Genomic DNA, 10,863 nt, shown 5'->3' with positions numbered 1-10,863 from the left:
ATGGATGAATATAGCGGGGCGAGAGAGACAGGAGATGACAGGAGGAAACGAGAATCCACATACACTGAGGATGATGTCAGGGCTTCTGTCTATCAGCTGCATGCCTTCAGCGGGAACACCGAAGGACTTGGACTGGAAGGTGAGGAGGCCCCCGTACGATAACACCTAGGACCCAAAACAGGGATAGGAATCATTTAGTCAATCAATCAAATAAATAGATCAAATGTTGACATGGATCTCATACCACATAATTAACAAGGGAAACAAGAATAAGAAATACAATGAAATAAACTGTAATGAAATGAATTCACTGTGATATTGAAGTGTGCATTGATGTATTGTATATGTTTAAAACTTGAACATGAATGAAAAATAATATTTAAGCAAGATAATATACGATTCAACAGTACAAATCAACGTGTATAACAGAGAACAATACATTTTGGCGAATCCTTAAAATAAATAATAATAATTTAGCCAATAGTACACAATACACCAGCTGTCTCCAAATTCTGTCCTGACAAAACACAAAAAGAAAACCTGACCCAACGACTCACTCTGTCTCCCAGGTAGGAAGGTGGCGCCACCCAGTGGAGAACCTGGGTGGCGGGCGACAGCTCCTGGATGTTGGCCACCACCGTGTTGCTGGCTGTGTTCAGCGCCGACGCTACCTCGTTCTGGTCGGGCTTCTCCAGGCGCCAGCCCCGCATGTCCATAAACTAACGGCGGCGGTGGGGAAGGCGGGCATGAGGGACCGGGATCTGAGCTGATAACCCTCGGAGCCTCGGAGATCCTCTCCGAGGCTCACGTGTGTGTGTGTGTGTGTGTGTGTATGTGTGTGCGTTTAAGTCTGTGTGTGTAAGTGTGAGTATGAGCATGTGTGTATATGTGTGTGTGTGTGTGTGTTTGTGTTTGTCTTTGTGTGTGTGTGTTGTGTGTGTGGTCTAATGCTCAAGTCAAGTGACAGCCAATCCTCCTATCTGAAAACAGCTGGTTTCCCGAGTGGTTTATATCGGGTTGGGTTTGTGTCGCACATTGCAATTGTGATTGCTTAATAAACTGCAAAGGTTCTCTTTCACAAGGCATTCACGGCAACAAATGCCAACGAACACACGCACACTGGTACACACCAAAACACACACACACACACACACACACACACACACACACACACACACACACACACATACTGGTGCACACAAAAAAAAACACACACACACATACACTCAAATATGCATATAGGCACACACACCAACCCACACACAAACACACACACACACACACACACACACACACCTTCCCCCGGTGCTTGCCGGAGCTCTGGCACCGGTTGGTGGCGCCGAAGCAGAAGCAGCGCGTGCAGCCACTGGGGTTGGAGGGCTCAAAGTGGAAGGAGGAGTCCTTGCAGACGTCACAGCGGGCTCCCCCGACGTTCCTCTGTGAGAGCGGGACCGCCCGGCCGTTACAGCGAGGTGGAGCACCAGGCATGGTCGTCAAACAGTAAGAACACACTTGGTGGAGTGCGTTGAAAATCCAGCAACCGTTGCGCATTTGGCGACAAACTGTCTTTGGCTTTGTCCACGTTTGTGTTTTGGTAAAACAGATTGACCCGCTACAGATTAGCACAACCGAAGTCGTCTGTTTTGTTTAATTCCTATTAAGATAGTCTAATGGTACGGCGTGTTTTAATAATTTACATTTAGCAGACACTTTATCTAAAGCAACTTACAACCATTCATACATTCAGGGTGAGGGGTCTTGCTCAGGGACACCTCGAGCCGGGGATCAAACCAGCAACCTTTCCGTTACAAGTCAACACGCTCTACCTCCCGCCTCCTACATAATCCATAGTATTATCTTACTTACGGGTGTGCACACACTCTAAACCTCTATTCAACGAATACCCCTATTTCTCATATCAGCAGTCCAATCATCTTGCTACGTGTTAACCTTTAGAATAAATCGTATCTATGGTAAATATTTGCCCGGCGACCACACAATGCGCAGCCCTCCTACCTTACAGAGACACCTCCCTGTGTCTGGGTGGCACACGTCGGACGTCACGCCGCTCTGGTTGCAGTCACATGGCCTGCAGTTCGGGTAGCCATGGTAACCGCCGGCACAGCGGTTGCACTGCCGACCGCCGATTCTCGGCTTGCAACTGCAATTTTTTTTTACAATAAAGCGTAAACATGCAACATAAATCAGACAGGGCAAGGAGTTTTCACTTGGTTTTACAAGGTTGGCTTTACATCGTTTTTATGGTTTTATGGTTAGGTTGTCATAATATACGTCAAACTGCCGGGGCCTCAAGATAAACTGTGATTGCTGTTTTGTGTCTCTGACTAAACGTTGGGACGTAGTTGGATGCATGCATGGCACTGCATGGCACTGCCAGCATCATCAACGGATCAACACTGGTCTGTCACTCATTCGCCCTATCCGATGTAAAGTTGTTGATGCCCGTCCCAAGTCTCAGTTGTGTTGTTGACACCAAACCGAGCGAGCCTACAACTCTGTCCCAAACTGGACTTTGGATATACTGTATATCCTCTCTCTCTCATTGCTATTACTGCATGTCCTCTCTCTCTCTCTCCTCTCTATTGCTATATGACCTCTCTCTCCTCTCTATTGCGATATGACCTCTCTCTCTCTCTCTCCTCTCTATTGCGATATGACCTCTGTCTCTCTCTCCTCTCTATTGCTATATGCCCTCCCTCTCTCTCTCTCTCTATTGCGATATGACCTCTCTCTCTCTTTCTCCTCTCTATTGCTATATGCCCTCCCTCTCTCTCTCCTCTCTATTGCGATATGACCTCTCTCTCTCTCTCTCTCTCCTCTCTATTGCTATATGCCCTCCCTCTCTCTCTCCTCTCTATTGCTATATGCCCTCTCTCTCTCTCTCCTCTCTATTGCTATATGCCCTCCCTCTCTCTCTCTCTCCTCTCTATTGCGATATGACCTCTCTCTCTCTCTCTCTCTCTCTCTCTCTCTCTCTCTCTCTCTCTCTCTCTCTCTCTCCTCTCTATTGCTATATGCCCTCCCTCTCTCTCTCCTCTCTATTGCTCCACAGGATTCATCGGCGCATGCTGCTCAACCCACGGGCACTGTCCGGTGACGTTGTGACAGCCGGGGCCCCCGGAGGGCCGGACGCCGGTGGGGGAGCAGTCGCAGCCCTCGCAGCCCAGCAGGGGGTGGAAGCTGAAGGTCTGGCTGTCGCACACGTCGCACGACGGCTTCACCGTCTGGGGGGGGCAGATGCAGCGGCCCGTCACCTCGTCGCACAGGCGCCGACCGCACTCGCACGCTGGAGAGACACACACAGACACACACACACACACACACACACACAGACACAGACACACACACACACACACACACACACATCCTTCAGCAGAGGGAGAGGGATAATGGATGGACGGATCCTTCTGTTGGGACTTTGTACCGTTCAATTGTGTATTATTTCAATTTGCATTCTATTGATTATTCCCGATGCTTCCCAGCATCTTTTGCACTCCAAGCCATCCTAGAATGGCATCCCAAAGGTTATCTGTCAGCTGACCTCCCATGGGGTTCTACACTTGGTTTTCAGGGGATGTAACATGTTTGACGTGTCTTAAGAGTCAGTGGGTCATTGTGAGTGAGGGTCCAGTACTGTATGACGCCTTTATTCTGATCTCAGACCAATCAGGGGTCATGCTGATGGTGTTCCGTGTCCACCTACGTCTGCAGTAAGGGAAGCCGTAGTATCCCGTGGCGCACTTGCTGCACCGTCGACCAATCACGTTAGGCCTGCAGGTGCACTGTCCTCCATCCGGATCGCAGGCCGTCAGCGTGGATCCCGATTCGTCGCAGTCGCAGGGGAGGGCTCCGTTGTTATAGGCTGCCACCAGAGAGTGGGCGGAGCGTCTGCAGAACTCTGAGGACGTCCTGGGGCTAGAGAAAACGAGGGAAACGGTTCACTGCACCACGGTCACAGCAAGAGGGCGCTACTCACAAAACATATCAGCTGTGCTGAGGATTAAGTGGTTGAGGCTTTTTTCTGAGGTACTTACAACGTTAGCATTACATTATCATTATACATTATTACATTATCATAGCATAATTGTCTAAGTCATGTTTTAAGATTTTCCGATTTTTTATTTACACTGTCACAGTAAGTTCCACCAAATGTGTGAACAAGTAGAGTCAGGCAGATATCACAATTTGGCCAAAATATGACTTTTATGATTATGCTGATTATCCTCATAGCAATTATGCTATGAGGCTAACATTATGTTAGAATAGTTCATAATTCATGGCGTGACATGCTCATTGGTCAAAAAGGAAGGAAACCTACTCAATATGGAAGCCCTCCCCTCGGCACCGCGTGATGAACTCTGCAGACTTGTTGAGCGGCTTCTCTCTCAAGAGGTCTGGGGTGTAGCTGTCATCAGCCACCACCATGACGTAGTCCTGAGGCCACGCACAGCACGTCAATATCACAGCAAAACACTGCTGCCAAATATCACTTTCAATGCAAGCACGAGAAATCTATCGCACACTCCCCCGAATGGGAGCTGAGGTTTTTTATTTTATTTTATTATTTCAGGTTTAAGCTACTAAAACAGTGATTGAGAGAAAGTGCATGTGTGTGTTCTTGTGTGTGTGTGAGGCCCTCATTATTCTTTCTGTGAAGGATGTTATAACAGCACACAGAAAGAACCAGACAGGTCTCCTCAACCTGTGGTCCTGACCACACCTGTGGTCTTTATGTTCAATGTGAACTATGAACATAAAGGTAAAATGTAACTTTCAAGGGGATAATTTACACATTGGTTCACTTGTATATAAATATAAAAATGCATATAAAATGCATTAAAACATGAAAAGATCTACCCGTTCTGTTGATGTATGCTTTAGTGCTGCAGCTGGGGCTACGTGTGTGTGTTTGTGTGTATGTATGTCTGTGTGTGTGTGGGTGTGTCTGTGTGTGTGTGTGTGTGTGTGTGTGTGTGTGTGTGTGTGTGTGTGTGTGTGTGTGTGCGCACGTGCCCATGTGCGTGCGTGTTAGTGTGTGTGTGTTTTGCTAGTTTGCTTTGGAACACACTCATAACTAATCCGATGAGCAGCTGCACCTGTGTTTACCCTGCTCTGACACTATAAAGAGAGCTGATTGTTCAACGGTGTGAGGCTAAGGATGATTGGTGCTGTTGTTACGCTCGACGCTGAACCGGAACTGACCAGAGTGAGGGTCTTCCCGGGGGGGATCTTGACTGTGATGGTGGGCTCTCGCCCCCCGTCGAACTCCAGGGAGATGCGGTTGCTCGCGACCACCACCTCCCTGCAGCCAGACATGCTGGGGCAGAAGGAGGCATCCACCGAGCCTGGGAGAGAGAGAGAGAGAGAGAGAGAGAGAGAGAGAGAGAGAGAGAGAGAGAACATAAAGTAATATAGAAGAGAGAGAGGACATACAGTAATAGAGAGAGAGAGAGAGAGAGAGAGAGAGAGAGAGAGAGAACAAACAGTAATATAGAAGAGAGAGAGGACATACAGTAATAGAGAAGAGAGAGAGAGAGAGAGAGAAAGGGGACATACAGTAATATAGAAGAGAGAGAGGACATACAGTAATATAGAAGAGAGAGAGAGAGAGGACATACAGTAATATAGAAGAGAAAGAGAGGACATATAGCAATAGAGAAAAAAGAGAGAGGACATACAGCAATAGAGAAGAGAGAGAGAGCGAGAGAGAGAGGACACACAGTGATACAGAAGAGAGAGGACATACAGTAAAAGAGAAGAGAGAGAGATAGAGAGAGGACATACAGTAAAAGAGATGAGAGAGAGGAGCACAAGTTTAGAGGAGCTCTAATCCCAGCCAATCCTCCCTGCGTTCATTCCATAAAAGGAAGAGTGTACGAACCCTTTGATCATCTTGAGTCATGGGACAGGAACGTGAAGGGTTTAATCTGCGCTCAGGGGAGCATTACAGCCTTACCGGTGGAGGAGGAGGAAGAGGCCACACAGCCAACATCACACAGTTCACCAGACAGACACATTGAAACATCTCCCATCGGGACCAACTCCCAAACGGGAGTTGGTCCCGATGGGAGATGTTTCAATATGTTTCAAGACGTTTCAATTATTCAATTATTAAATATTCAATTAAATTCAATTACATTTTATTTGTATAGCCCTTAATCACAGGTACAGTCTCAAAGGTCTTAACGGGACATATATTTATGACCCCCCCCCCCCCCCCCCCCGACCCTAGTCCTCCAGAGGGCAAGAAAAAACTCCCTTAATTAGCAAGGAAGAAATCTAGAGAAGGAACAGAGGCAGAGTGGAGGATTCCTCGTTCCAGGGATGATTAGGAGCGCAATGGGGGTGCATCATTGACATACGTACATACTGATGCTGTCAGTTAAATGCGTTATTAACGGCGTAACCAGCGCAAACTCATTTTAACAGCGTAATTTTTTTTGTCGTAGGATTAATGTTTAGTTTTTTTGGTTTGTTTTTACCCTTTTATTGATGGACGGTGTTACATTGTGTGAGAGATTATTTTTGCTCCAAGCGTGAATGACTGCTCCAAGTGAGAATGTTAGTGTGAAATTGAACACTACAGTATATGCCAATGTTGTTTTCAATAAGAAACATTTGCATAAAGCAAGCTGATCCACTTTTCCATGTTGATAAGAGCATTAAAATGAGAAAAAATAAAGGAACAAAAAGGAATCAAGGGACATTTTAGAATAGATAAAAATTTTAAAAAGAGATTAATTGCGAGTTAACTATGACATTAATGCGATTAAATATTTCAATCGTTGACGGAAAAACATTTTAAATCGGTGATGGGGTGCTGGCCGGTTAACCCTAAGGAGCGTCCAGGCAGCCAGTCGCAGTCACCGCAACACGCCGACACACTCCCTAACCAGGAGTCGGTCATCTCTTAATTAAAATGATCCAGTGAAGACCCCTCCTGTCCCGACCCCTCCCCTCACCCCCCTCACCGTTCCAGGTCCATCCCGCCTCCACCAGGACCCCCACAGGGAAGGAGGGGTGCTCCGGCTGCCGGTAGTGGAGCACCACCACGTAGCGTCCCGGCAGTGGCACCCTGGGGCGGAAGCTGATCTCCGTCTGGGACAGAGGGGGTCGTTGTCATGACGTTGACAAATAAGGGGAGGTGAGTGAGTGCTTGATGGACGTTAATTAGGTTTAATGTGAGCAGTGTAATGTCTCTAATCAATTAAGCATAGCGCTTAATTAAGCAATAAATCAATACAGTGCGGATTCACTATCTGTACTTGTTGTTATCTGATAATAGAGATCATATATATATACTGTATATATATATATATATATATATATACACATGTATATACATTGCCTGCCCTAGCTTTAATACATATTATGTATTAAAGCTTGGGCAGGCAATTCATTTTAAGCTTAGTAGAAAAAATGTATATGTTGAAATTCTCTTAACATCCCGACAGCAAATAAAAAATCAAACGCATAAATCTGGGATGTTTGGCTGTTGCAGGCCTGTAATAAGCCTGTCTGGCAGCCTACCTACCCAGTCAGCTCCTGCACTCACAGTGGATCAACAGGGCTCCCCATACCTGTTGCTAAAGCTAGAGCTAGTCGTGTGTTCTGGGTGAGTGGCTTTTAAGGGCGTGGCCTGAAGGGCGGGGTGGATGGATACTTTCAAAATCCAGCTTAATCTTGCTGGTTTCTCAAAATTGCCCACTCTAGCTTTAATAATAATAATAATAATAGTGATAGCGCTAACAATAAGAGAACAGGTCAGATAGTTCACTGATCAGGATCAGGGTGTGCACCTGTGGAGACTTCAGCAGCACTCCTTCGCTTGGGGGGCCAGTGAGGGGTAAGAGCCCGGTCTGACGCCGCTGCCTCCAGTCCTCGCCCTCCCTCCGCTGGGGGGCCGCCCCCAGGGACGGGGACCTCCGACCCTCCCTGGCCGCGTCCAGGACCCAAGCCGACGCCGGCCTGGGGAACTGGCTCGGAACGCAGTACTGGCTGTGAGCACAGAAACGCAGATCCAACATGGCAGGCATAAGTTATAGGATAACTTGGACCCTATTTTCCCATCATTTTGGGTGTAAGGGACCAATGCGGACCACTGTGTTTTAAATTGGAACAGTGTTGAACGTGAATGCTGAAGTCATCGTTGACCAATTCTCGCTTAAGGAGATGTTGTTGTTCTGAAATCTTGTTGTTGCAGTACATCCCAGCCCTCCTTCACCCAAATAGTTTAGATAACACTAAGCTACGCGTTCTGTAGTCAAGCACAACAAACTCTTGACAGATTTCTTCTTGAGTGAGACTTGGTTGACACAACAAAGTCTCAGACTAGATCAAGCGAAAGGTAAAGAAAAAAGTGATATTTTGCAAATGTACATCCTTTCGGACGTACATTTGCAGAATGCTATTGCCCCAAAGGTTAACACATCAGCCCATTTTGCGGATTACAGCTGCAGCATTCTTGCTTGATAATTAACCAATGTAAGAAATTGTCTTCCACATTCAACCCCTAGATTCGAAATGATGGGAAAATAGGGTCTTGGTTGAAACGTCCTTAAGTTCTTCCTTAAGCCTGCCATTCAAGGCACAGCTTGGCTACACTACAGAACAATTATGTGACTCATTAGCGGTGAGGGTCAGCTGCCGGGCAGGGTGCGACCTACTGTATGAAACAGCATTTAGCGGCCAATAATCCCATAATCTGTCCCGACATCCAAATGAGTATGGTAGACTTTTGTGAACGTACAGGAGTACACGCATCACAGGTAGGCATGCATGCTTCAGGATTAATCAGTATGATCTCATTCACGATTTCCTGCTCCACTTCCCACTCCTCTTCCACTCTCTCTTTCATTTCACAGTTTCTCTTTTAAGGTAATATCCGAATGTAATATATATCACCACAGCAGATAGAGCTTGGGCATTAAAAACAATCCTGAAAGTAGGTACCGAGGTCATCATCATACTATCATAACAACAACGGCACAGTTTGTCATAACACCAGGCTTTAAGTTACTAACATTTGCTCTCAAAATAAACCCTTTGACTTTAACAAAAAAGACGCTGGCTAATAGCTGGTTAACAGGGTGGTACGCTAATTTGTGGAAGGAGGGACAGCGTACAGATATGTGTTTGAAGCATCACTGTGAAATAACTGTCATGGCTAATGACAGTTATTTAATCACGAGTTTGTTTTGCTCACAGCTGTCAATATTTAGAGGGGTCACTGGTTCAAGGGAGAATGAGGGCGCATGAGTGACAGAGTGTGAGAGAGGGGTTGACCCCAAGATGCAACAGCCTCAGGTGAGTGACCCGAGTGGGCCAGAGGAATGCACGCACTCATACCTGGAACACAGCTGTTTTTGCTAACCCTTCACAACAATAACAACACCAAGGCTATCGCTCACTGTCTAAGCCTGACCCCACCTATTTTTCAGATCTCTCCATCACATGGTACGGTTTGCTACTATAGGTGCGACGTACAAAGGTTTGCAGACTAGCATCATCTGAGAAAAATAATGCCTGTGGAAACTCATATTGTTAAACTAAATGAAGGCTGGTTCATTCATGGAGCATGGCCTTGACCTACAGCCACACCGAGACCAGACGTACCTGTCTTCAGTGAAGTGGCCGTGGACAGACACACAGAGGGCCCTGGGCTGGACGTAGTCCATGGAGAAGTCCTCCGCAGCCACCGCATACACCTTAAACTACAGGAAGGAGGGCAGAAACACAAACACATCATTGAATACAAAACCAGCCCCCAAGGTAAGGAATAACCTGACGTTCCCATCGCTGATCTGAGCCGCAGGGTGTCCTACCAGCAGGAAGTTGGCGGAGGAGGCGTGGAGGAGAATCTCGTTGCGGTGCTCCAGTTGTAGGAACGCCACCCGGCTGTTGCTGTCCACCGCCACGCTCCGACACAGGAAACTGAGGCGGATACGGAGTAAAAATAACCTGTTTATTAAAGTCGGAATCTCAAAGGTTTCTGGTGCCTTCCCATTAGTAACACCTTTGGCGATTAGTATTTTCCCAGAGATACAAATAGTGACACCCAGTTTGTAGCGTTAATTACACTGAAAATGCAAGGGATTTCATCAGCGGGCCGTAGGTGGACCCTTGCGTTGCCTCCTTTGGCGATAGATAGGGACTTAATTTATTAACATGAAAACCTTTGAGATAGCCTCTTTAACAGTCAATTTAAAATAAAATGATGGGGTTTCTACGAGACCAAAATGAATAATACGCTAAATGAATAACAGATTGTTGACATGTCAACTTTTGATATATTTATATCATTGTTTTATGTTTATTCATATAGAGTTATTATGTAAATGGTTTTATGTTTTTATGTATAATTGAAAAGTTTGAGGCATATGGATTCATTCAACAGAAACAACAAGGTGTAACATTGCCAATGATAACAGTGTGCATCATGGTACTGGTACTGTGTTAAGAGCTGATATACTTAGACCGCTTATGTCATAGAGGCTGGTGCTCTGAATGAGGGGGCGGTCCTTAAAAAGTTGCTCGTAGAAAGTTAACAACCTGATAAGAACAATGTAAAACGAACATGGAAAACAAAGAGCAGGTCTACAGCGTTCCCGGCCGTCTCACCTGTAGGAGCAGCTGTAGATGTTGGCGCGGGCCTGGATCTGCTCGCTGGAGTGGCCCGTGAGGACCAGGTTCACGTTCTGGACCATGTCCGCCTCGCTGGCGTACTCCAGCACCAGGGCGTGCGGGCCGGGGCGGGCCACGCGCAGGTTCAGCTGCAGCGTGGACTAGACAGGAGACACACACATACACACGTCACACCGGCACGACGAGATCTACAGTTTC

The 10,863-nt window shown here is 46.6% G+C and overlaps 1 protein-coding gene across 1 annotated transcript; it reads right to left on the bottom strand.

Annotated features, from left to right (window-relative positions):
- Positions 1 to 956: 956 nt before the first annotated feature.
- LOC311377430 (laminin subunit alpha-3-like) lies at positions 957 to 10,805 on the bottom strand (the record flags this gene model as incomplete). The annotated part of the gene is made up of 12 exons (XM_084491323.1): positions 957 to 980; positions 1,297 to 1,437; positions 2,017 to 2,161; positions 3,103 to 3,307; positions 3,725 to 3,936; positions 4,340 to 4,455; positions 5,224 to 5,366; positions 6,993 to 7,119; positions 7,821 to 8,019; positions 9,637 to 9,734; positions 9,846 to 9,954; positions 10,642 to 10,805. Coding segments are annotated over 12 exons (1,683 nt in total), but the record flags the coding sequence as incomplete, so codon positions are not given.
- Between the last annotated feature and the right edge of the window lie 58 nt (positions 10,806 to 10,863).

This window comes from Micromesistius poutassou (assembly GCF_964030765.1).
Source record: "Micromesistius poutassou genome assembly, contig: SCAFFOLD_5712, whole genome shotgun sequence".
NCBI classification, from domain to species: Eukaryota; Metazoa; Chordata; class Actinopteri; order Gadiformes; family Gadidae; genus Micromesistius; species Micromesistius poutassou.
The sequence above is the reverse complement of the archived record's forward strand: the minus strand, read 5'-3'. Positions and strand labels throughout refer to the sequence as shown.